Genomic DNA, 27,268 nt, shown 5'->3' on the forward strand with positions numbered 1-27,268 from the left:
CTCCGCAGCTGCCGTAAGCAGGAACCAAGTCCTGGTGGCAGCATTGAGGAGGGCACACAAGATGTATTCTGACATAACAACCTCTGGGAGGAATTTGATCCCAGAGTTGACAGTAATGGGGAAAACTGATCATAAGGAAAGAGCTTGGAATTTCAATGAAAGAAAGAAACCAGCGAATACAGAAAGAAAAAGTAGAGGAACTGGTTGATTGGGATAGTTTGAATAGGCCACAGGAAAGAAGAAAGACACCCCTCAGTGCAACCTTACAAGTTTCTATTTGTGCCAGAACCTCTCCTCCACTGGTGAATTATAAGACTCCTCCTTCAAAGTAGGTCAATTTAGGGAAAAGCCAAGTGCTGGTGGCATAAAAGAATCAGGACATGCCATCTTGCCCTGAGCAGTAGAATTTAATTCGAAGAGGAGTAGAAATGAAGGCTGGCTGTACAGCTGCATTAGCTTGCTTTTGCTGGTTATGCTGTGAAATAAACATCCACACAATCTCAATGGCTTCCACAACAAAGGTTTATTTCTCACTCACATCACATTTGGCTGTGGGTCAGCTGCAGCTTTCCTTTCCCTTGTGGTTTGGGCTCAGATGTGCTTCTGAAGTGTAGGCTGAAGGCATAGCCCAATCTAGAACTAGAACATGGTGTTCTTGCGGGAAAGCAGGCAGTAGCAAGAGGGATGGTGAAACTCATGATACCTCTTAAAACTTCTTGCTTACAGTGAACATCACATTTAATTGGCCAACACCAGACCTCCGCTCTGGAATGTAAAATAATCCTCTCTGGTGAGGGGAGGCAAAAGACTCTAGGCTTTCACCATCTCCAGAAGACAGACTTTATATCTCTCCAAAAGTCTCTATCTTTAGGGTAGCCAATAATCATCCTTTAACCCATGTGCCTTTGCTCAGAAACCATTAACACCAAAAACATAAAAATATTCATGGAACATTGTTTCGTGACACTCATGCTTTTTAATATTCTGATTACTGTGTTTAATTGTAGAGACCCAGTTTTCAGAGTTGTGGAAATGAGTGCCCCTCTGGCTCATAGTTCTCAGTAGGCACATGTTCTCCTTTGGCTGACATACAGAGATTGGATCCAAAAATCTAACTTCTGTCCTTCTCCCTAGCTGGTTGACGCTATCTCCCAGAACCTCTATTTCTATGTTCAATATCACATCTGGAAACTCTTAATGTTTTCATATGTATTCAATGTAGAAACAACAGTTACTAAAAAAAAATCACAATTTGGATATTATAATTTTTCTTGCCTCATTAGCCCTCAATATCTTATCACCAACTAACATAATTTATTTAGTCTCCAGGAGTTTTTAGATTCTATTATGGTAAAGACAAGAGTTGACCACACACAGTCACATATATCCAAATCAGTGCATGCCTATGGGTTTTAATATCTTTATATTGAAAGATGCTGCTGTTTGCTTTTCAAAGTCTTGGACACTCGTGTGTCTGTAGAATCTGAAAATATCATCCAGTGGAAAAACATGTAATTGGAAAAGGTGGTGGTGCGGTCCATTTAGCAGATCGATGATAGATTTCCTGGATGCCTCTCCTTTCCCCCAAAAGTAATTTCCATAAAAATAGTTTTATGAAAGCCTCCAAACTAGTACAAAATAAATACTGTTGTAGAAGCTAGAAATAGGGATCGGTATATCTGACTCCAGACCAGATTTCCAGGATAAAGGTGCAACTGGACTCTGAAGATCAGCCCAGACCTCCACCTGCCTGCACATTTCACCTGCCCTCTGTAGCTCCAGGCCTGCACCAGTCAGTCTCCTAGTCTCCACTTGCTCCTCTCTTCCTGTTTATTGGAGCTCTCCAGTTCCCAAAAATGCAGCAAAGCTGGAAGTAGGTATAGTGACACAATGGGCATAATAGAAGCTGTGATAGCCGCAATAGAAAAAGGCAGATTCAGAGAGAGAGATATGGAAACAGATTATAGCTTCTGGTACGGGAAAGACAAGATGCTTCATATCCAGAAATAAGCTTCATTGAAGGTAGCAAGATGAGCAGGTGAGGAGCAGCCAGCTTCTCTCCACAGTCTGCAAGAGCAGCGTAGGATATACAGGTTGCTCAACAAGCAAAAGGTTAGCCACAGGCTTTACAAATTAACATGCAATACCACCCTGCCAGTGACAGCTCTCTTCTATCTACAATTCTGCCAAATTCTCACCACCTACACCACTCCCACCCTGTTCACACCACGGTGATTGGCCTAGATTTTTGCAAGGTCTCCCAACTTCCTCCCTCCTCTTCCTTCCAGTGTGTTCCTAAAGCAGCAGCTGGAGAGCCCCTGCTCAATGCCAGCCAGATCATGTCACTTCCCCACTCAGGGCTCACCAGTGACTTCCCACCTTGCAATGTGTGAACACCAGAGTCCTTCCAGTGAACTAGAAGCCTAACACAACCTGGCCCCTTGTGACATCCCCAGCTTTATTTCCTTCTGTCCTCCCCTTTGTTCCACATGCTCCGGCCATACTGGCCTCTGCAGATGCTCTCCCACCTCAGGCCTTTTAACCTGGAATATTCTTCCCTTGGGCAGGAATGGATAGTCCTTTTCTTCCTTCAGGTCTTTATTCAAAACCTCCTTATCTTTGAAGCTTTTCCTGAAGACCCAGGGAAACCTTCATCTCCTACCCACATCTTAACATTTCATTTCTCATTGTTTCTTGAAATTGCATGATCTCTAACATGTGCAGTTTACTAATTTATGGTGTTTTTGGTTGCTCTCTTCCCCTCAATATGAGCTCTACAGCCAGGGCCTGTGGGCTGTGTTGCTCACTGACTTATTGCCTGATCCACAGTGTCTGGTATGTAGTTGGCCCACCACAGACATTTACTGAGTGAATGTGTGAATGAAAAGCCCCCTCCACATGAGGCCCTGAAAGGAAATATGTGCACAGCAAATGAAACAAGTGCTGAATAAAGTCGCCTTTTGTGACTATCTGGGTCCCTGTGCAGGCTTCTCCTCCCTATCTCATTGCCTCACAAGTGTGAATCACCAGCAAATCCTGCGAATCCTCTGCCAGACCCATGGTCCAGACCCAAGTCTTGACAACACTAGTCCCTTGGAAGCCAGCCAGAGCACACCTGGGGCTAGTCAGGTCAGGAGAGCCTCCCCTGGAACTGGCAGAGCCATATCCAAGGGAGCCTGGAGCTCTGTCCCTGGGGACCCTGCAGGAATAAGTGGAGCCCCCCTACCCCCGCACCCAGCACCTTACTTGGGGTGAAATCCGCAGAGTTCCCCCTGCTCTGAGGAGTGGCCACAATGGGAGGAGGTTTGGCCCCCCTTGACTGGGGACCTACCTGCCCTCCCAACCTGCACTTCAGACCAGGAACCGTGTTTAAAGATAATACTTGGGAACAAATACTAGGCTGATGAAAGACAACAGAAGGGAGTAAGGGACTACTATTCTTTAAAAATGCGGAATAAGAGAGGCATCCTTGGCCAAGCCTATGATCATTTCAGAAAACATTTTGAACTCAAGAAAAAGAAAACATGGACTACCAAGCAGCCAGGACTTTGTATGAGCTACATGAGGAAATCTATGAAGAGTCATTTAAAGAATCAAAACAGGAATTTAATCCATACAGAGACATGGTGCTCATGGATAGGATAACTTAATGCGCAAAACTTTCCCCTGTTCATTTGTTAGTTTAATTTAATCCCACTAACAAGATATGTGAGTCTTTATGTTCTGGAGGATGGCCAATGGGTCTCAGTATTGGGCTCTACTGGCACCTTGGTGGGGAGTCCTGAGTGTGGGCATGGGTGTGGGTGGCATTCTCCTACACACCCAGCACACTCCCCTGGCCCACAGTCACCAGCTCTCTGGATTCTAGATGGATAAAAATGCAAGCACCACTAAGATAACTTATTTCAAAAAGTAATGAAGGGCTGGGCACGGTGGTTCACACCAGTAATCCCAGCATTTTGGGAGGCCAAGAGTGGTGGATCACTTCAGCCCAGGAGTTTGAGAACAGCCTGGGCAACATAGCAAGACTCCGTCTCTTTTATAAAAATCAGAAATTAAAATTAATGATGGAGGTACCTGTGCTACCCAATGTGATATATGTAATAAATATACAGTAAATATGTTTATATGTGCTAGTCCGTGTATACACACACATGCAAACACTAAAACTTCATGTGTGGGCATATGAATAGAAAGAGCAATAGGAGTAAAATCCTGAAATAGACACAAGTTAATAAGAAATCTCATCTATTATGATATATTAAGTGATTACTTAATCTATATCATTATTTAAGTAATTACTAAAATTATTAAGTGATTTGGAAAACCATTCATGGGGAGAAAAGCTAAAATGAAATAGTGTGAATTCAAAGTGTCTGAGACAGGTCTCAATCAATTTAGAAAGTTTCTTTTGGCAAGTTTAAGGCTGCACTCCTGACGGTGTCAGGAGGTCCTCTGAGGCCCAAGGTGGTTGGGGTACAGCTTGCTTTTGTACATTTTAGGGAGTCATGAGACATCAATCAATATGTTTAAGATGTACATTGCTTTGGTCCAGAAAAGTGGGAAAACTTGAAGCAGGAACTTCCAGGTCATAGGTAGACAAGAGACAGAAGGTTGCATTCTTTTGAGTCCTTGATCAGCCTTTTGCTGAGTACTCAATGCAGTCTGGCTCAGTGAATCTGCATTTTTACATAAACCACAGGGCAGAGGAAGCAATCAAATATGCATTTGTCTCAGGTGAGCTGTGAAGATCAACTATCAGTTTACATTGCCAGGGTGAAATTCAACAGAACTGTTTGAGGGTAAAGATCTTGAGGCCCACAAGAAATTTCCTTGTGGGCACATTATTGGGGAGGTATGTAGCTTTTAAAAAATCTTTGTAGCTGCCTTATTTAGGAATAAAATGGGAAGCAGGTTTGCCTGCTGTAGTTGCCAGCTCAACTTTTCTCTTGGCTTAGTGATTTGGGGGTCCCAAGATTTATTTTCCTTTCACAATAGTAAATAAAACAAAAAAACTAACTAGACCCAATGATAAAGTTCAGAAAGAAGAGACTCTAAAGGTAAAGTGAAAATTAGAGAGGAGAAGGAGGGAGGGAGGGAGAGAAGAAAGGAGGAAGGAAGGGAGGATGGGAGGGAGGGAAGAAAGAAAAAGAAGGAAGCAAGGAGGGAAGGAAAGAAGGAAGGAAGGAAGGAAAGAGGAGGGAGGGAAGGAAGGAGGCAGGGAGGGGGTGGGGAGGGAAAGTGTGACTGTTTGCCTCATGGAAGCTGGGGCTTCAGAGGTTCTGGGGAGAAGGGACATTGCCTTCAGTGTCTTAAAGGTATTCCTAACCAAAATAAAATGTAAATCATTGGAGAAGACCTGCCTGGAGCCCTCCTCAGCTCTTAAATGGAATGCTCTGACATCTTGTTGTGTGTTCAGCTCATCTGTTCAGTGTGTCTCCCCTCCTGAAGGGCAGGGACCACACTAGTCTTTGCAGGGTGGGCCACTGAGCATGGGCACTCTGGAGCCAGGTGCCTGGCTCTGAATCTGCTTCTGCTCCTTACTACTTGCATGACATTGGGCATATTACAGCAACTCTCCATGCCTCAGTTTCCTCCTCTGTAAAGTGTAGACAGTCATAGCAGCTGCCTCGCTAGATTATTGTGAGGATCAAATGGGTTAATATGTATAAAGCACTCAGAACAGTGCCTGGCACATAGGAAGTCACATCAGTACTAGAGATGAGTGTTTACCACTGTATCTGCAGTGCCCAAAACAATGCCAGCTATGTGGGAGACAGTCAATGCATGTTGGGTGACTCTGAGCCTGTTTTGCTAGATAATACCTCTCCAACTCCCTAAGAACACAAACAAACCACCCCTCAAGGATAACTGGTGACAGATTTTGAAAACAGAGGCAGAAATGCAGTTCACCAGTCTTTTTTTTTCCCCCCACTTGGAGCCTGCAAAAGCGCTGAGTAGGACTTAGTCTGCTTGCATACCCATGGTGGGAAATTTAAATGAGATACTGAAGCCAATGGGAGAGGGCCCTTGGTTGCTCAGGGCAGAGTGAAGCCCGTATCCTTTGCATAATTCTGCCCTTTCGTATTGCTTTTTGTAAAAGGAAAATGTTTTGATAGTCTGTCACTGAAATCTGTTTTTAATGAAAACACCCTGAGATTAGCTATTATTCTTAGAAGACAGCTCTGTTGTGGAGTTATTCAAGGATGGAGTTCTATTATGTGTGTTTGCCAATCACAGATGTACCTTGGATGAAACATGAAGGTTAGGGAAGAAAGGAAACAGTTCTGGGCTGAGCAGCAATAAAGTGCTGCATTGGGAGGGATGGAACTGGTGGGGAGGGGTCCCAGCTCATGGCCATGACGCTGGCCCCAGAGTGGGTGCTGGCCAGAAGCTGTCCCCACCCTGTTCTTACCACCTTGGCTCCAGGACCCAGCTTGACTTCTCATGTGACTTTTTCCTTTGGTGCTCAGAATTAGAATCTGAGGAGTAAGGCCTGGGGAGGAGGAGGCCACCCCCACAGGTGGTCATATTTATGTTGCCTGGTTATGGAGTTAGAACTGTTCCTTTAGGGACAAACTGGATCTCTTTGGACCAGTGTATCTAAGAACAAGGATGGGTCCCTCAGGTTGGGAAGAAAGTGCCAAATGGGAAGTTAGGGAACATGGAAGTTTAAAGTGAAGCAATCTTTATTTTCTCCCTGTGTGTCATTGTTTAGCCATGGATATTCTAGAGAAGTAAATAAATATATGAATGAATGAAAATGAAAAATGTATGAGTAAAATAAATATCTTTAAAAAGGAGTAGCCCACTGGCTATACCACTAAGTTCATGCTCTTCAAGTAAAGCCTGGGCTATTTGTCAAAGCCTTTCTTTCCCTCTAATGTAAGAGGGACGTTCTGTCATAGTGGAGGGGCCTGGGAATGTGGAAGGCATCGTAAGTCATTGCTGACAGGAAATGATGCTATTAGGTATTGGATCATAAAGAGACCTCCTCCCAGGAAAATGAATTCAGTGACAATAACACCATAATGTTATATGACAGTACATTTTATATCTCCTGAAAATTGATGTTGGATCAAAACAAGGAACTAAAAGAAAATAGATTGGGACAAAACAAAATCATTCAGACCCCAAGTCATGCTGATGGAATCAAGGTCACAAAGTTCAAAACAGAACTTCCAACATGAGACCAGACGGCCTCTTTTTTGGCCTGCTATCCAGGCTGGCTGATGGCTGATGAATACTTGCTGCGACATCAGCCAAAAGGGAGAAGGTCTAGTGAAACACTTCATCCCCCGTCTTGGGTTCTCACCATAAAGCATAGTTTTATTAAATTAGCAAATGTAATTTTCTGGTCTCTAAGAAGAAGAAAATTTTTTAAAATCTCCTTCAAAATATGTGCAACTGAGCTTACTTTGTCTTTGCAAAGGTGTCTGGTGTGACGTTTCCGGAATTAACCACATATATGGCAATGCACACACAAGCTTTTCCTTCCTTTGTGTACCAGGTTGGTCGGTCTGTTGGCAAATAGTTATCAGACGGCAAACACCATGCTAGGGTCTTTACCTGATAGAAGAGGAGGGCCATAAATTTCCTTGAGTGGTTTGGGGTCAATGAAATAGGAATTGTATGTCTTTAAATATCTCTACAGCTTGGTACCTCCTGCTGGAACTCAAATCCCAAATGCCAATTGTCTATACTTAGGATGACTTTAAATAATTGATAGTCACAATGATTTGCGAGGGGCAATTGCCCCAGCTGACCAGATTTCTGGGGATATCAGATACACCCACTTAAAATAAGTGTAAATTATTTTTAAATATCACAAGCCCCCTTTGAGGACCAGCCACTCCCGGGCTTCTTAGCTGTGATGCCCTCTTAGAAGCCCAGACCTGTAGGCACACGTCCCTCCCAGAAGGCGGCACACTGGCTGGGCATCCCTCAAACCACCCCATAAAAAAGAGAACCTTACCCGAACCAGGACTTCTGGCTTTCTTCCAGGGTGGGGTTTCCGAGTGACCGTTCATCCTGTTGTTTGTAGTCTGTATGGCTTGGCTTTTCAAAAGCAAATGTACTTTGTTTCTATAATTAGGAAAAAAGGTTGTTTTTAAATGTCATCTTTTGCCGGGTGCGGTGCCTCACGCCTGTAATCCTAGCACTTTGGGAGGCCGAGGTGGGCGGATTACGAGGTCAGGAGATCGAGACCATCCTGGCTAACATGGTGAAACCTCGTGTCTACTAAAAATACAAAATGTAAGCCAGGTGTGGTGGCGGGTGCCTGTAGTTCCAGCTTTTTGGGAGGCTGAGGCCGGAGAATGGCATGAACCCGGGAGGCGGAGCTTGCAGTGAGCCGAGATGGCACCACTGCACTCCAGCCTGGGCGACAGTGAGACTCTGTCTCAAATAAATAAATAAATAAATGTCATCTTTTATATTGCTAGCTTTTATGTATTCCACCCATGAATGATCTTGACCTCTTCCTCAAAAAATCCTCCACTTATCAGACGACAGACCGAATGGAAGACGAGGGAAGCAAAACCGTGAAACCATTTGTTTTAGCCTATGATAAATCACAGTGTGGTCTGAAGCGCTTTCTAATATTTGGTTTTTAATCTTAGTTCATTTGGGTAGGGACAGATCAATATTTGCCCAGGAGTGACATCCTGCTTGGCTCATTTGATTTTTAATAATCCTAACTCTACTCAGTTGACCTAGTGGCTGTGGCAGAGCATCAGGCCTCGGAGGTGGTGTCACTGCCAGTCAGTGCTGATAAGTAGTGACAGGCCCTGTCAGATGGTTGATTTACAGGGCTCTAGAGAGGTGCCAGGGGTTTACAGGGCATGAGCAGGGTGCGGCAGCCAGGACCTATGGAGGAGCGGCCTTAGGCAGGGCTGGGCCTCCAACACCACCCTGCTCTCCTGTTGCTGTGCTGCAAGGGTCTGCAAGAGGGACCCTCCCCACGTGACTTCCTGCTGCCCTGTGCCGAGCACTCCTAGAGGATTTTCCTGAGGGTCATGGCCACTTGAGTCCAACAGAGGAACTGGCTGTGTATAGCTGTGTATAAACCAGTTGTGCCTTTGAAGGAAGAATCATCTAATCTCAGGTTATTTTCAAGTAGTACTTTGTTGATTCCTAATACTCTTCCTTGCCATTTCCTGGGGATTTCCTCTACTTGAAATCTGTGCACTCATTTGCTGCTGTCAGGCTGGATCCCATATGGCAGAAGCAAGGGGCCGTGCAGATCTGTGTAGCTGAAGGTGGGCTGAGAACAGGGAGTAGAAGTACACATCAGGTGACTTTTGTGTAGACAGGTCACTTGGTCCCCATCTGATTCCTTCATTTCTTTGGGCTCCAGTTTATTCCTGATGGAAGAGGGTTCCATCCAGGTTCTCTTTGGTGGAGTGGGGTAAGCTTCCAGGATCTGGAGCTGGATCCTTTTTGATCCACATTCACTTTCTTTATAAAGTCTCCACTTCTGCTCTCATTCCTTTTTTATTTCCAGAGTCAAGCTTTGCAGTTAAACAATTAGTAAACTGTAAAGAAACAGTTTACAGTAAACTGTAAAGTGAAATACACCAGTATCCCCAGTGCTAAGTGCTAAATAGATAATGTCTAAACAGCCCATTTGAATGGTCTTTTTTCCTCTTCTTTTTACTCTCCAAATGTACATGCAGGTGTGTGTTTAATTAATTGGATCAACATTTGGCTTAGGACAGTGAGCACACCCTGTACCAGGCTCTGTGCTAAGTGCTGAGGATGGCAGCCCCAGCTCCCAGAGAATTCTGAGTCAATTTTGCAAGATAGACATTAAACAAATACATACATAAATAATTCATTAGAATTATTTTTAAAACTGTCAAAAAATAATAACTACAGGGTACTATTCCCAGGCCTCTGTTGTGGGGGAAGGGGAAGCACAGGGAAGGCCAAGGAGTGAGGGGTGTGGAGGAAGAAGGGCTGAGGGCAGCTCAGGTCAGGCAGCTGGCTGGCATCTGGCTGGACAGCACACTGGCATCTCCAAGGAAGGGGGAAATAAGTGCCTCTGAAGACTGTAGGATTCCCAAGTGGACAGAGTGTCACAGGTCAGGAGGAGGGAGGTAGCAGTGAGGCCGGGGAGGAGGGAGGGCCAGATCCACTTTGCATGTTTGTATAAAGTAAGTCTCAGACTGGTATTTAAAGCTTTAGCCTAAAGGAAGTGTGAAGCCACTAAAACAAGGAAGGGCGACATCAGGTTTCCTTTTTCAATAAAATGTTCTGTCCATTGTGGAGACTGTATTAAGAGCAAAGGTGCAGACGAGGAGGCTGGTTAGGCTCCATGGGAGTTGAGTGAGAGAGAGAGGTTTGGTCCATGCTGAAGGAGGCAGAAATGGTGAGAGGCAGATGAATTCTAGAACCATTAAGAGGTAGGAGCAGATGAACTCAGTGCTTGGTTGGACAAAAAGGATGGAAAAAGAGGACTGGAGAAAGAAAGCTGTCCAAGTTCCTGACAGGGAGTTCTAAGAGGTGAAGGAAACATGACTAAGGCTGGACTTTTAAGGGAGGCGTGGGCATAGGAATAAAGACCCTGAGATTTTCTTGCACGGTGCTTGGATGGCTGCGCAAAGCTCCAGTGGATGAGGACTGGGTTTGGACATCAGATGAGTGCTCTGACCTATCACAGAAATTGGAGAGTTGGCAATGTTCACATGGTAACTAAGGCCAGAGGCAGGGACATGGCCCTAGTGTGTTCCTTCTTGCATCTTTTCCTAGTTGGCCCTTCTCCAAGGGGGAAGGCAGTGCAGGGGAGCCTGCAGATGGGGCAGAAGTGGGGCAGCTTGAGAACCAGCCGGGAAGCCAGTGGCTGTGGCAGGGAGTAGGAAGGAGCAAGGGTGCTGCACGGTATGCATCACCACTGAGAAGTCCAGTAGCATCCACCAGCGCATTGGACACAGAGCAGGTTCTCAGGACGTGGATGTTGAATTCTCTCCCTCTTCTATTCAGATCTGCTTGGACCAGGGTTGAGAACATAATCTCTGCACCCAGAATGCAAGCTTGCTACTCGTTTCTTATATGAATTCATTTGTCAGCAAAGCTTCAGGTTTCATCGGGGTTTGGGAATGCTGACATCATAGACTGCTTTTTTTCTGGAATCAGGCCATATTGATTATTTTCATGGTGACTGTAACTCCAAAGGAAGATGAGGTTATCAAATCAGAATAAAGACTCATGAACGAAAACAGTACCTGGATTAAGAGGGCCCTGATAGACGAAGCCATCAGCAACTTTCCCATGCCTGGCATCTCTGCTCAAGTCCTATATGCTAATTTTGGACATGATAGCTCTAAAGTGCCAATGGTGAGACCAGTGATGCCAAGTTGATTGTGGTGACAGTCACTCCGCAGGACAACAAGTGGAAGGGGACAGCACTTCTTGAGTCTTTCCCATCTGAGTAAATGCCTGAGGGAGTAAGGGCACTGAAAACAGAATTTTCAGCAGTTTAGTTGTAGATTCCCCTTTGTGGTCGAGGGAGCTTCAGCAGTGGATCATATGTGAGGATGCTTTTAGGTGGCCTTCTCAGACGGCTGGGAGAGCAGAGCTTCTCTTTCCCCACAAACACCTACACCAAATCTTTGTTTCTTGAAAAAGAAAAAAAATTTCTAGGCCCATGAGTCTCATTCCTTAAATTAAAATTTAAAATCGAATCAAATTACTTATGGCACAGAATAATGTTGCTTGCAACTTTTTATCCACTTTATCAAAATGAGTGTGGTCCTTGTGTGATGTTTCCTTTTGCACGTCGGTTGCCCAGGCCAGGTATCTTGGCAGGGGTGGGGGGAACAATGTTGTTTGTGCGGGTAATGTTGCTGATTTTGTTTGCTTGGGATACACACTAAGTTAACCTCGTTGGACTTTTCCCCAGGAATTGATGCGCGTACACGTGGTGGGTCATTATGCTGCTGCACCTGTGTAGTGTGAAGGTCAGTGTGCTTTTCTGATTATAAGAAACCATCCATGTCATTCCATTATAAACCCACTCCACTCATAATGGAATGTGCCTCAGCCCAGGGCCATTGCTGTTGCCCAGCCCAGGAATTATCTCAAGTGCGGCTGGACATTTGAGATCCATCACCCTCCCTCCCCACCACCTGCATCCACCCCAGAATTCGACTGTGCTCCATTTTGAGATGATGTTTTTGCATGTCGCGTCCTCCTTGTGTGATGTGAATGTACAGTTGTTACAAGTGAATTTGTACCTGGAAACACTCTATGATGCTACTTCCAGAATTATAGCCGAGAGCTCTGCTGTCTAGGGGTAATTACTGTACAGTTGATATGGACAGACAGAAATAGGCCTTGAGACAAGAGCAACGGCTTCTCCTCCTGACTCAGAGCCAGGCCATCCTCTAGGAGGCTGATAGTTCATTAGGATGGGCCCTTGCAGCAGGGTGGCTTTCCCTGGAAGTACTTTCCACCAGCTCCCCAAGACTTCCTGCCAAGGCTCCTCCTTCCTCTGTGTCATGGTTTTACTTTTGGTGACAGCCCCGGTTTACAGTCATCACAGTGCACATTTACTGGGCACCATGCATCATGGTAGGTATGATCATTGTCCCCATTTGATGTACGAGGGAACTGGGTCATAGAGGGTTGACTGACTGCTCTGAAGTCTCCCAGTAGGTAAATGAGGAGCATTGATTTCAACTGAGGTCTGCCTGTCTGAGCTGGAGTCCATCCACTGGGCCCTGTGCTGCTTGGGTAATACTCAGCCAATCCTGATGTGAGGCTTTTCTCTAAAAAATAAATAAAAGCCCACATTTGCATAGCACTTTGCAAATTTATTAAGCATATCAACATGCATATTCAGCTAATCCTTGAAATAACCCTGCAAGAAGGAGAGGGACGCCCTGAGATGTTCAGTGCGTGCCTTGCTACACGTCAGTGGGCGGGAGGATGAGGCCACGCTCACACGCAGAGGCGACTTCTCCTCTGCCACAGGGCCCTGCTGCCTACTCATGCAGAGGGCAGCTCTCTTCATTCACAAGTTCTGCCTAATGCACTTAAAGAATGAGCATAGCATGTGTTGGATTCAGGAAGCATTAAATTAATACTTAATCCTGTGCTGCCAAACATCCAGGAACAGTCTCAGCACAGTCACTTCAATTCCCCTTTATCTCCTTGAGTATCCCAGCTTGGTGTGCGCTCAGGAGCCACCTCCTCTGTACTATTTTCACACCTCAGAGCTCAGCAGAGCCTTGATTTCCCCAGTTCACTCAGCTTACTCCACCCTCCAGCTGTCCCTTAGGGAAGGTGTAACTTTTGCTAAGAGAAAGTTTTCATAGCAGTCAGTCTGTCTGCATTCCCTTTGGACTTCGGTGTTTTCTCTTTGGCTTTAAAGATAGAGTGAGAAGTATTTTTTAAATACCAAGCAGTTCCTTCTGGGTGCATTTCACATTCAGGAAGAATGCCCCCTCTTTCTTCTTTCTAGGATTAGTGTCCTTGGGAAGTTAGGGCTTCTCAGTTCTAGACAATCTCAGCTCATGGCATCTTCAGATACAAGCTTTGCCTTGAAATAAAACTCCTGGAACCGAACAGCAAAGCCAAATATGCACACAGATCATCATAGGGGATTTTATTCCGTGATCCAGGAAACACGAAGGCCACGTATTCTCCCCTGACATTTATTTTTTTTTTATTTTTTTATTTTTTTTTGAGACGGAGTCTCGCTCTGTCGCCCAGGCTGGAGTGCAGTGGCCGGATCTCAGCTCACTGCAAGCTCCGCCTCCCGGGTTCACGCCATTCTGCTGCCTCAGCCTCCCGAGTAGCTGGGACTACAGGCGCCCGCCAGGTCGCCCGGCTAGTTTTTTGTATTTTTAGTAGAGATGGGGTTTCACCGTGTTAGCCAGGATGGTCTCGATCTCCTGACCTCGTGATCCGCCCGTCTCGGCCTCCCAAAGTGCTGGGATTACAGGCTTGAGCCACCGCGCCCGGCCTCCCCTGACATTTCTGTGAGTGAGTTCTCACTGGGTAACATGAGAGAAGACTGGGATCCCAGCTGATGCTGTCAGGGACTTAGCTTGTGAAACAAAACATGAGCATGAGTACAGCCTCCTGCAATGACACGGAACCTGAAAGGACAGGATGCAGCAGCCTTATTTCCAGGTTCCCTGGAAGGTAAATGCAAAACTCTTTACTTTACCAAACCTTACTCGGTAAAGGGAATCTATGGCCCCATAACTTCTGTGTTTTCATGTAAATCTTCAAAATTAAAATAATGCCAAAGTTCCCGACACCTTCCCCTATTATAAGATTCATCATGCTCTGAAATGCGCCTGCAGCACTACTAGCTGAACTTATAAAAATATCTGGAAATAAGCTCTGGAGGCTAAGGTGGGAGGATCACTTGAGGCCAGCAGTATGAGACCAGCCTGAGCAACACAGCGAGATCCCATGTCTACGAAAAATAAAAATAAAAAAAATTAGTTGGGCATGGTGGTGTGTGCCTGTAGTCCCAGCTGCTGAGGAGGCTGAACGGGGAGAATCTCTTGAGCCCACGAGTTCAAGGCTACAGTGAGCTATGATGGCACCACTGCATTCCAGCCTGGGTGACATAGCGAGACCTTGTCTCTAGAAAAAAAAGAAAATAAAAGAAATAAACTAGGGATCATTTAATTGACCACTTAATGTCATGTTCAGCTTCTGGAATGATCCTCAGCAGGATGAATGCTCATCTCTGAAAGAGGCTCATACAAGGGAGAATTTTATGCTATAACCACCGGTTCTCAACCAGGGGTACATCGCAAACCACCAAGTCTAGCTTCGCACATGAAGCCTGCCTACTTGCACACTGAAAAGGTCTCTAGGTGATTCTGGTATGTACTCCTGGTTGAGAAACACTAGCTAGACCTGATGGGAACTAAGCCTCTCCACTTCTGTGAATAAGAGAATGAGAAAGAAATCTGTGCTGAAGATCTTTATGCTACAAAAACAAGTATCTTGTCACCCAAAGATGACTTTCTGAAGCCTATCAAAGGCCCTCTGTGGAGAAAAAACAAAACATGCATTGCAAATGGCTGGCATCTCTGTGTCTGTTAGGTCCCTGGAGAGGGCAAGAGAGCACTAACGCTTGTGACAGGGAAAGGGAAGAAGTGGAATTGTGTGGGGGCTGCAGCCTGGCAGAGCCTCTGCCAGCCCAGTGGACTCTCAGGAGCAAAAACTGCCTGTTCAGAGACCCAGTGTTGGGTGGGAATGGCTAGGCCCTTGCATTCCCACCTAGCTTAGTGTTAGGCCAAGGCACCCTAAAAAGAGCCTGAGCACCCCTCCAAACATAGGTGGAGTGGAAGGAGTTGGTGGCTGGAAGCTGTCAGCTAACAGCATCCTGATAACTGGGCAATGAATCTGTTCTTAAAAGAGAAAGCACAGCTCCATGTCTGCTATACTCTCCAAAGACTAGAAAATCAGTTCCTCTGGGCTGTTCAGAGTTTAGCTCTGTTTTGACTACAACGCCAAGGTGTAGCCCTTTGGTGGAATTTACTGCCTTAAGGTAGAGGAATGAAGGGAGGACAATGGAAGAAACAAGCAGGAAAACTTGGTTCATTTGATTTCCTTCTGTTTAGGGCGTGTGCTAGATGGCAGGACATGGAAGAATAGGGCGCTAAAATTTGAGGGATCATAATAATTTCTCATGTTGAAAGTGAAGCCCAGACCAGGCACAGTGGCTCACGCCTGTAATCCCAGTACTTTGGGAGGGGGATATCAGGAGGATAGCTTGAGATCAGTCTATATAAGCCTGGGCAACATAGTGAGACCCCATCTCTAATAAAAATAAAAAAATTTAGCCAGGCATGGCAGTGCACCTGTAGTCACAGCTACTCTGGTGGTTGAGGCAGGAGAACTGCTTGAGCCCAGGAGTTAGAGGCTACAGTGGGCTATAATCGTGCCATTGCACTCCAGCCTGGGCAACAGAGTGAGATGCTATGGAAGGAAAGAAAGAGAGGAAGGAAGGGGAGAGGGAGGGAGGGAAGAAGGAAGGAAGGAAGGAAGGAAGGAAGGAAGGAAGGAAGGAAGGAAGGAAGGAAGGGTAAGAAGAAAAAAGAGAAGAAAAAGGAAGGAAGGAAGGAAAAGAGGAAAAAAGAGAAAAAAAGAAAAAGGAAGGAGGGAAGGAAGGAAGGAAAGAGGAAAAAAGAGAGAAAAAAAGGAAAAGGAAGGAGGGAAGGAAGGAAGGAAAAGAGGAAAAAAGAGAGAAAAAAAGAAAAAGGAAGGAGGGAAGGAAGGAAGGAAAGAGGAAAAAAGAGAAAAAAAGGAAAAGGAAGGAGGGAAGGAAAGAAGGAAAGAGAGGAAAAAGGAAAAGGAAGAAGGGAAGGAAGGAGAAGGAAAGAAAAGAAAGAAAGAGAGAAAGGAAAGGAAGGAAGGAGAAAGACAGAAAGAAAAAAGAAAGAGAAAGAAAGAAAGAAAAAGAAAGAAAGAAAGAGAAAGAAAGAAAGAAGAAAGAAAGAATAAGAAAAGAAAGTAAACAAGAAGGGAGGGAGGGAGGGAGGGAAAACAGTGGAGGGAGGGAAGAAGGAGAAAGATAAAGGAGAGGAGGAGAGGCGAGGAGAGGAGAGAAAGAAGAAGAGAGAGAAGAGCCCAGAGAGGTTGTGTGTCATCGGAGATCACCCGGAGACCACAGGGCTGAGGTGGAGCCCCAGAGCTCCTGACAGCACACCCCTCTCCTGACACAGAATGGGCCTTGTTACATCACTCTCCTTCACTCCAGACTCTACACAATAAAGAAAATCTGTGGCTCCAGAACTTTCATGTTCTTGCTTAAAAATCTTCCAAACTGAAAATGATCCTGAGGTTCCCTATACCATACCCCGCCCCACCAAGTCCTTCATCTAGACACATCCTGGGTCTAGAATGTATCAGGAGACAGAGGTGTAGATCCTCAGGCGTCTGAAACCACAGCCAGCTTCCCTAAACTTCCACTATATCTCTGGCTTGCTTTTGGTTATAATGTTGTGCAAACATAAATTGACAGTCATGAGAAGCCTCTCTTCTAACTCTGCAATTTGTCATCCTGACACCAACAGAAAATCAGGACATCATTACTTCTCTGCACTTATTGATTTGGGACCTCCATTGTAAGGCTGGCTTCTTTCCTGTCCCTCCTCCTCCTCCTCCTCCTCCTTTTCCTCCTCCCTCTCTTGTCCGTCTTCCCCCATCTCCCCGTTCTCCTCCTGTTTCCCCTCCCCCTCCTCATAGTTTTCAGGGTCGGAGTCGTAAGCCACTCTATTGCAATAGCTACCAAAGAGAAAGGGGCTGAATCTGTGTGCATGTGAGGCCACGATCTCTAGACCCCACTGACTTAGGAGCCGCCCTGCCTCCCCTCCAGCTCTTCTCCAGTCACTGCCTGAACTCGGCTCTCCTGGACCTTAGGAGATAAATAGTGTGGTCCAGCACTGCCCTGGGTGAGCAGAGTCATGCCCTTGGCAGGGTCGAGAAGCTCCCGTGAGGAGACCAATCGCCTAGCGTGAATCTTCTTCGGGGACTGCTCGCCCTCTGCCCCCTAGGTGCTGGGCACCGCCCGTCCCCACCTCCATCAGAACTCGGGTCATCTGCGGAGCCTCGGCTGCGGCCCGGTACCTGGATGTGACTCCACCACCACCATTTTCCCAGCAGGAAGAAGCAAGCTCAGCACAGAAATAAAACTGTCCTGCTGAGTCGCTCACAGCCTGTCCCAGTAACTGTTCCGGAGCGTCAGCCTGACGCAGCACCCCTGGAGGACCACGCCGTGCGGGCTGCAAGCCTCGCCCTTAACCATGCCCAGCAGGACCAGAGCCGCCAGCACAAATCAAGGTCCTGGCCATTGAACAACTTCTGAGCCTGCACTTTAAGAAGGCGCTCTTGTTTTGAATACGTAGTCTGTCCTGTTCTTTCAAAGTAAGTGCTTTTTATCAAGGGCCTGGACTGTCTTTTAAACATATTTTTTTCTCACTTGTACATTAAAGGGAAATGTATTTCTGTCTAGAAAAGGAGACCGGGAGAGGAATGAGACTGTGCAGTATTCAGGCTTGGTTTAAACTAGGGCATGCACACAGCATAGCTATTTTCTTCAGGCAGCATGTGGCCAAAAACATGCGTGTGTAGCTGACTGTTTTGAGCTTTGTTTATTTTAAGTACTGTATACTGAGGGATTTTGTTCAAGCAAAGGAGTACCAGCTTGATATGCAGCCACAGATGCCTCTCTTGCTTGGTAGTGCTAGATTTAGAGCTCAAAATTTTCCTTTTCAGCAAGAACTAGAAGTTCCCTAGTAGTATTTTTCCCCTCATGCCTGTTTGCACTGTGCAGAATTCTTAGAGAACACGGCTTTGCAAATGTTCTGCGGCAGTCTCAGGATAGCACGGTATGTCAGCAGATATGGGTCCCGGGCCTCTTTGCTTAGCTATGCTTTCTTAATGCAGGTTCTTGCTTTACACGATTTCAAACAATAACTCAGTATTTTCATGATCACAGCTGAATATACGCCACGGATGGATGTGTATTTTTCTTCCTCTCTTGCAGATTTTAACCAAAACACACACACACAGAAATACAAACTAAAAATGGATTTGGGAGCATTGTATTCATCTTAGAATTTTTGGATAGGGATTATCCTGGGTCACTCTGGTCCACAGCAGCCTCATGAACTATTCTGAATTCGATGTCAGACCCTGAAATGAGGGGTCTGTGACACCAGCTCAGCCTGGCTTGGATGTTATAGATGGGAGCGTGGACCAGTCATTCCTTTTCAACTGGGCCACTATTTATTGAGCACCTACTGTGTACCAGATAAAGAATGAGAGATACAGTTGTTAGCAAACAGGTCTCTGGCCTCCTGGAGGTTTTATTCTAGCTGAGAGGAGGGGTGTCAGAAAATGAAGAACCCACACAAGTGCAGAACACGATGTAAAGCCCTGGGAAGTGCTAAGAAGAGAGGCCAGGGGACAGAAGGTGGAGAAGAGAGCGCCAGGAACGCCCTGTGTGTACCTGCCCTGCCTTGTACCTCCGCCTCTGGGTTCAGTCTAAAAACCCATGCTGTCTCTCTATACTTGCTTAAAAAAGCCCAGAGGTCACCAACTCATGCTTCTTTGCAAGTGTATTTTATTTGGCTGCCGGTGTTTTTTTGTTTTTTAGGTTTGATTTTATTAATGACTTTTTAAATAAAAATAGGCAATTTATATAAAAATTCAGAATCTTAGCTTCTCTTGAAAAAAATCAAAAGCTCCTACAGTCCTGGGCCCACCCCCTGCTTGGCCACAGAGCTAAGTGAGGAGGGCCCTGTTAGGCCGGAGGGCATATGACCTTCGGATCATCACCGCTCCTACTTAACTCACCTCCTCTGAAGGCAGCTGTGTTTTAGCCTATTTTGTTGCTGGCCCTACAGTCATTCATTACTTCTCCCAGGGCAGCAATGCTTCCGGTGTCAGGACCCCAACCCCCTTACTGGATGGGCCCTGTGGGTGCTTCCTCCTCTGGCTTTCTCTCCCAGTCATTTTATTGAGGTTTACCTCTCCTTGAGGGCTGCAAGGGGCTGTGAAGGTACCATGCTGTCGGAGTCCCAGGCCAAGTCACAGAGTCTCTGTTGAGGAATGGGCCCTGTCCTTCTGCAATTCCAGAATCCTTTTGCCTAGCCTAGTGGGACAGGGAACCGAATGTGGATGCACAAAAATCTAGTTCCTTTCTTTTTTTCTTTTATTTTTTTGAGACGGAGTCTTGCTCTATCACCCAGACTGGGGTGCAATAGCGCGGCCTCGGCTCACTGCAACCTCCACCTCCCAGGTTCAAGCAATTCTCCAGCCTCAGCCTCCTGAGTAGCTGGGATTACCAGTGCCTGCCAACACGTCCAGCTGACTTTTGTATTTTTAATAGAGATGGAGTTTCACCATGTTGGCCAGGCTGGTCTCGAACTCCTGATCTCAGGTGATCCGCCCGCCTTGGCCTTCCAAAGTGCTGGGATTACGGGCATGAGCCACCATGGCTGGCCACAACATCTAGTTTCTTTGTGCTCATTATACTCACAGGTCTAAATGGCTAAGATGCTCTTGGAGTTATGGGTTCATTACACTCCTGCTTGATTAAAACCCAGCCCATGCTCTGGTTATTTCATCTTTTCTCCCTTATACAATTCCACCCACAAAGTCCTTATCAGATGCTTTCTTCCCCAAATGGAATTAGCCTAAGCACATGTTATTTTGCTCCAGTTACTGTTTATTTATTTCCATGTGGCTGTTCAGAGTAGAATGCTATTACCTGACAGGTAGGCGTAGAAACTCAGCAATCGCAAGGAGCAGTGTCATTCATCCAAGCTGGACCCAATGCTCTGAGGGGTACATTTCACAGGGTCCTTGGCTCACCTTGTAAGAATCTCAGCATCCAGCAGTATCCTCCTCCTGTCTCCATTGATTCAACCAATGTTGGTCTAGAATTCACTCCCTTACCATACAGAATATTTCCAAATGTGCATCAGTATCAGAACCATACACCTGCGAGCCCTCTACTCAACATATAAGTGTGCTTTTCACTTACACTCATCACCCTTCCTTGCTCCATGATAGATAATAGGTTCTTCTCTGGGCAACGCCTTCCCCTGCTATGTGGGTCTTTCTTCACTTCAGTAGCTCACCTCTGAGTGTCCTCCCCAACTTTCTGCCCCCAGTCAGTATCCGTGTAAGTGAGGAGTTGTCTGATGCTCACTCCCGGGGCTTCTGGTTCTTCTGCTGAGAGTGGATCTCTTCATAGCTGTCTTAGGGCCATGTGTACTTACACCCAAGAACCAGCAGCTTTAGCATCACCTGGGAGCTCAGAAAAGTAAACTCCGGAGCCCACTCCAGAAATGCTGAATCAATCTCTACACTTTAATAAGATTTCCAGGTAATTCATGTAGACATTTAAGTTGGGAACACACTGGCTTATACCATGGCGCAAGCCATGCAGAGGCTTTCACAGCTACCTCTGGGCCCATTGATCCCAGCCTCTCATTAAAAACTCCTTTCACCAATGTACAGATGTCATTTGATCATTGGTTATGAGTTCCCACAGTCATACCCATGCATTTTGTAATCTTCATCATGGATAGACTCTCCATCTATTAGTAAATATCACTAGCAATTGGCCAGATTATAAAAGGTCCTTGGGAGCTGAGTCATTCATTATAAAACACATAAATGGTTACTGGGGAAAAGCAATCTTGCAGTGTAGTTTAACAGTAGATGTAGAATGTGGAAAAACTAATTAAAGTCAATAAAAGACAGTTGTTGTTAAAAAGACTGTTAACCACCAATTGAACAAGACAGAAAAGTGGTTAAGAGCTGACACAGAAGTCCAGTGGCCAACCTTGATTAGAGTTCAGCTTTGCTTCCAGCTGCGTAACCTTGGGGACGTTATTTAGCCCAGTCATTTGCAAGTCTGTCTGCTCAGTAAAATCATCTGTAGAGCTTGGACAGGGATTTTCAGCTGCTTGGGATTTACCTAGTTCAGTAGCTGGTCAAGGCTCAAACATCTGCACTTAAAAAAAAAAAAAAAAAATCCTCGTCATTTTGATGCACAGCCCAGTTTGGGAACTACTGGCAATCTCTTGGAGCCTCTCATTCCCCCTTTCTGGAATGAGGACAGTAACAGAGAAGCCTCTTGAGTTTTTGAGAGAATTGAATGGTAGCATGAAGGGAAGGAAGGGTCCTGCCACGTGCCTACACATAGTTGTTGCTCACTCATTGGTAGTGATGATGACGGTGATGACCATGGTGGTGGTGATGGTGAGGAGGCAGGCTCCATTTACACACCCACTGAATAAACTCAAATCTAACCTCCTTTATGTCTCAAAGACAAGCCTTACTTTATATACACATCTGTTTAGAAGCCCACAAACATAGACTGTCAGAATAAACCCTATTATTTTATTATGGCTGCTGGTAGCTCTGTTCTAAGCTTGATTCCACCTTTTAATAACTCTGACTTAGGTTTGTTCAGTGCCTTCAGTTTTCCAAGGGCTTTAAATACATCATCAACTTTGACATTCCCTCCAATGTTAAGAGATGTGCATTGGGAGGCCGGGGGGCGGGGGGGTGGATCACCTGAGGTCAGGAGTTCGAGACCAGCCTGGCCAACATAGTGAAACCCTGTCTCTACTAAAAATGCAAAAAACTTAGCCGGGCATTGTGGCAGGTGCCTGTAATCCCAGCTACTGGGGAAGCTGAAGCAGGAGAATTGCTTGAACCTGGGAGGTGGAGGTTGCAGTGAGGTGAGATTGCGCCATTGCACTCCAGCCTGGACAACAAGAGTGAAATTCCATTTCAAAAAAAAAAAAAAAAAAGGGAGATGCAGAGATATCACATGAATACATTCATTTTATAGCTGAGGAAACCGGCTTAGAGAAGTGAGGGGCTTGCTTAAAGCTGCCCACTGTACAACCTGGAGTGAGGTTTAGATCTCTGGACTCTGAGTCTATGCTGACTGCTGGTCTTTCTATCTAAAGCTCATATTAAGAGAAATTTTCCAGGCAAATCTCCTTGACTGACTGGTAATGAATATCCCCAGATTAGATGAACAATTGCCTGGGAAGCGTCTTTGTTTCCTGAGTCAGGCTCCAATTTAGTCTTATCTTCAGGTCTTTTCAAACCCGAGGAGACCAAACACAGATCCTTTTTTTTTTCCAGTAGAGAATCAATGACCACTGAGAGCAAAATAATGAAGCCCCACTTAAGTGAAAATAACACAGGTAATTGTTAGAGAGAAGAAATATGCCATGGCCCACTAACTCTATATTGTAGCACTCGTATTTGCAATTTTTCATGAATTCGTTCAGGTAATTAATTTTATGAAATAATGCCAGGTGGCACGGTTCCACTTTCCCAGCCCTCCTGGAAATATCTGACTTACTAGACAAGCACTTTTACTGGAAAGTTATGTCAAGGAGTTCAGGAGAATGTACTGGAAAACACGCAAATCAAACATTAAGTCAATATACAATCTGCTGACACCATACTAGCAGGAACCTCAACAAAAGCCTCCTTGCCTCCCCAATCATTGTTTCTCGTCAGCAGAGAGTTCAGCCTTCCAGCTTTCTTGGATATGATATACAGAAGTGTGTGAGGAGCCAGGAATTTCCTCAGCTGTACCTCAGTTTAATTATCATCTCTCTTCACTTCCAGCACTGGTCCTAATGCCCAGAGAGATGGCCACTCTCTACTTTTGAAAACCACAGAACCAGCTGTAACTGTATCTATCTAAACTTGTCTTTGCTAGAGTCATTTATATACCCTAACCTTCTTCTATGTCACTAGAAGAAGGGATATTGAATCACCCCTACTAGGGGCTGCCGTCTTGGTTTGCTCCCCTCATCATGTTTTCTGTTGTTGACTAAGGATAACTTTGTCATTCCTCGCTGGGCTGTGCAATAGCTACTTTGCACTCATTTCAGTGATCCATAATTACAAGTTTAGAAGAGGAAACACAATGCCCTAGTCAATTAATACAATTAGAGGTTAGAACACAAACTCTATGTTATTTAAGAATTAGAGCATCTAAAAGCTTGACAAGTGTGCCCAATGTGATCCAAGGAGCTAACCCAACTATGCTAATTCCTCATCTGGAATTCTACTTCCAAGCAAAAGAGTTTGAAATAAAAATAGCTGGAGAGTCAAGTACTGTTCCAGGTACTATATTACCTTATTTTGATAACTTCAGTCACCATTGCATAAAATAAGATTTATTCAGGCCGGGCATGGTGGCTCATGCCTGTAATCCCAGCACTTTGGGAGGCCAAGGTGGGTGGATCACCTGAGGTCAGGTGTTCGAGACCAGCCTGGCCAACATGGTGAAACTCTGTCTCTACCAAAAATACAAAAATTAGTTGGGCATGGTTGCATGCCTGTAATCCCAGCTACTCAGGAGGCTGAGGCAGGAGAATCGTTTGAACCCAGGAGGTGGAGGTTGCAGTGAGCCAAGATCGCACCACTGCACTCCAACCTGGGTGACAAGAGTGAAACTCTGACTAAAAAAAAGCAAAAAAAAAAACAAGATTTATTCAATAAATGTGTATTTTTCAACATATTTAATATTTCAACATATTATTCATAAATATTTGTGACGTGGCTTTTCTAGGCCATGCACTGTGCTGGGTGCAGGGGATGACATGATGAGCCAAGCCAGCCCCAGCTTATTAACAGGCGTCCAGTTTAGTGAAGGAGAAAAACCATTCCACTCACAGGAAATGTGGATATTCTGAAGGGGGAAGGAACACAGCTCTATGAGCATGCATGAGGGAGGAGGGAGAACTTTATTTGGACTGAAGTTGAGGAACTAAAATATGAGTTGTAGTTAATTAGGTGAGGAGGAAGGATTTCTTTTCCTTATTATAAAAAGTGATGTCATCTGCTTCCAAGAAAATCTGACCTAATTATTTAATATGCAGAGGTGTGAAAAATAAAACAAGCTAAAGTTTGTCATGATTAAAACTGTCCTTTTAATCTTTAAAGTGTGCTGCTCACCATCTTGCACGCCATCTCCTATTATTGGATAGGTAACTCATGCTCTAGGTCCACAGTAGGCCCTCGTAAATGTTTTGAGAGCCTTTAAGGCAAAGAATAATGATTGGCTATTTGTTTTATCATACAATCCAAAATAGTAAATGTGAAAAATTAGTATGTGGGTCTTGAAACTGTGTTTGGCATTGAAGATCTCACGGAGCACTGTGAAAAGGGAGTGTCATAGTTCAAACCAAGTAAAAACATAGTGAAGATGAACATCGGCTGGCTACTGTGGTTCACACCTGTAATCCTAGCACTTTGGGAGGCCAAGGCAGGCGGATCACCTGAGGTCGGGAGTTCGAGACCAGCCTGGCCAACATGTGAAACCCTGTCTCTACTAAAAATACAAAATTAGCCAGGCGTGGTGGCAGGCGACTGTAATCCCAGCTACTTGGGAGGCTGAAATAGGAGAATCGCTTGAACCTGGGAGGCGGAGGTTGCAGTGAGCCAAGATTGTGCCACTGCACCCTAGCCTGGACAAAAAGAGCGAAACTTCATCTCAAAAAAAAAAAAAAAAAAAAAAAAAGATGAACATCAAAGTAATTTCTGATTAATAATATCATGGTGAAATACTGGAATAATTAATAAGTAGTACATTAGCTTAATGTGTGCCAAGGGAGTGATAAGATAAGTAAAAGCTACTTCACTAAAAGCAATATTTCCTAGAACAGAACCTGCTATTCTTCATCCCCCTTCACTGCATCTGGCTTCCCCTCCCCCAACATGCCCCCCAAAAAAGAAAGAAAGTAAGGTATATAGGCCATGTATTGACAATCATTTATTCTATTCTATTTATGCCAAGTAAGACTTAATTTTAACTTGAGAGATAAGCATTTTAGAATATTGATACAGAACTCAGGAAACAACAAAGAACAATGCCCACTCTCTCTCCATTCCAAAATTAACAGTGTCACAATGATAGTTGTTGGATACTCACTCATCCTTTTCATCGTTCATTCATTCTGTGAGCCTTAACTGATTATTGTACTAAGGGCTGTGGGGCCACCCGAATGAACAAGACACAAAGAGATGTTCACACAAATATAGTGTATATGTTAATATTCCAAAGTGAGCTATTAGTAGTTGGCCATGAAAGAGTTCTGTGGTCAAGTAAATTTGGGAAACACCCAAGTTAAACAAAATGATCTGATGTATTTGCTGAAGGACCTCTCTGAGTCTAATATGTGGCAAGAAGGGGATTTTGAAACACAACATTTATATCACATTTTTCTGACTTATCATCTAGTAACTCATGATTGCTTGGGTACACGCTGGGAATCACTAACCTAGGCAGTAAAACAGGGTTCTACCTTCAAGGTAAGAAGGTTGATATTAGTAAGGCAGATTAGGGCCCAAAGCAAGAGGCATGGGGTTCGGGTGGGTTAGATTCCTACTCTGATGGAGGGGTAGCAGCAAACCTCCAGTGGAGAGGAGGTGAAAAACCAGAACCAAGCACCATCATCTAGACCAAGCAGACTTGATGGGGGATTTATTTTATTTGTGTTATTAATGTTAATACTATTCATTATTATCAGTAAAAGCAGTGTGTTGAGGTGACCCTCAACAGAGTACCAGGAATGTTAGCACAGGGGCTAAAGAGTAGAGACTCTCAGCTGAGATTTTAGGTTTGTATCCATCCATCTTTTACCGCTGCTGACTTAGATGACCTGAGGCAAGTTATTTTGCCTCTCTCTGTCTTAATTTATTCATATGCAATTGGAAATAATAAAAAGAATAGTGGTATTCAGTGGGATAACATGGGTGAAGCACTCTTCACATTCCTGGCACTTGGCAGGTTTTCATTAAGTGCTCATTAATTATTAAATGCTCATTAGTCCTCCCAATCCTATGAATCTGATATTGTCTTCTCTATTTTATAGATAATAAAATTGAAAATCAGAAAGTTTAATACGATGTTAGAATGACACATTAAAGGCCAGGCATGGTGGCTTACGCCTGTAATCTCAGCACTTTGGGAGGCCAAGGCCAGTGGATCACCTGAGGTCAGGAGTTCGAGACCAGCCGGGCCAACATGGTGAAACCCCATCTCTACTAAAAGTACACAAAAATTAGCCAGGCGTGGTGGCACTTGGCCTGTAGTCACAGCTACTCGGGAGGCTAAGGCATGAGAATTGCTTGAACCTGAGAGGCAGAAGTTGCAGTGAGCTGAGATTGTGCCATTGCACTTCAGCCTGGGCAAAAGAGTGAGACTCCATCTCAAAAAAAAAAAAAAAAAAAAGAATTACACATGAAAAAGTAATGGAGTTAACATTCAAACCCATGTTAGTTTAACCCCAAGCCCCATGTTTTTCTAGTGTAGCATGCCAATAAAGCGACTGAGAGGCATTTTCATACCAGATTATGGAACTAATTATACACTTCATTTACAGGTAGATCTTGGTCAAGAATGTCTCCAAAACTGGATTAAGCCAGTGTAATTGAATGGGAATCTAGACAACCAGGACAGACTCGGAATTTTTTTTAATGTATTGGCCCAGGAAGGCTAGAAATCCTCCACTTGACCTAACAGAAGGTAATTAGAATTAAAAATGGCACTAACTGAAAACGTACTTGTTAAGTTGCCTGTGCTTATGGAGTTGTTGTTGACCCTGTTGTTTTTGGTCAGCAAAAAGAGACATATTTTTATTTGTTGGCGCTAACAGAGGCAAATGTCTTGACTTGGGCAACAGTTACATTGCTGATGGTAGGGAATGGCTTCTGTAAGGTTGAAGCTTGGATAGAAAAT

At 44.8% G+C, this 27,268-nt stretch overlaps 1 protein-coding gene across 2 annotated transcripts in view; it reads left to right on the plus strand.

Moving 5' to 3' along the window:
• The window catches only part of HECW1 (HECT, C2 and WW domain containing E3 ubiquitin protein ligase 1), a 461,143-nt gene that overhangs the window by 120,259 nt on the left and 313,616 nt on the right, over positions 1-27,268 (plus strand). For both annotated transcript variants that reach the window (XM_010381577.2, XM_010381578.2), the window contains one exon: positions 11,903-11,960. In XM_010381577.2, the coding sequence (XP_010379879.1) occupies positions 11,934-11,960 (27 nt within the window). In that variant the 5' untranslated portion in view covers positions 11,903-11,933. The remainder of the gene's footprint in view (positions 1-11,902; positions 11,961-27,268) is intronic.

This window comes from Rhinopithecus roxellana, chromosome 6 (genome assembly GCF_007565055.1).
Source record: "Rhinopithecus roxellana isolate Shanxi Qingling chromosome 6, ASM756505v1, whole genome shotgun sequence".
Lineage (NCBI taxonomy): Eukaryota > Metazoa > Chordata > Mammalia > Primates > Cercopithecidae > Rhinopithecus > Rhinopithecus roxellana.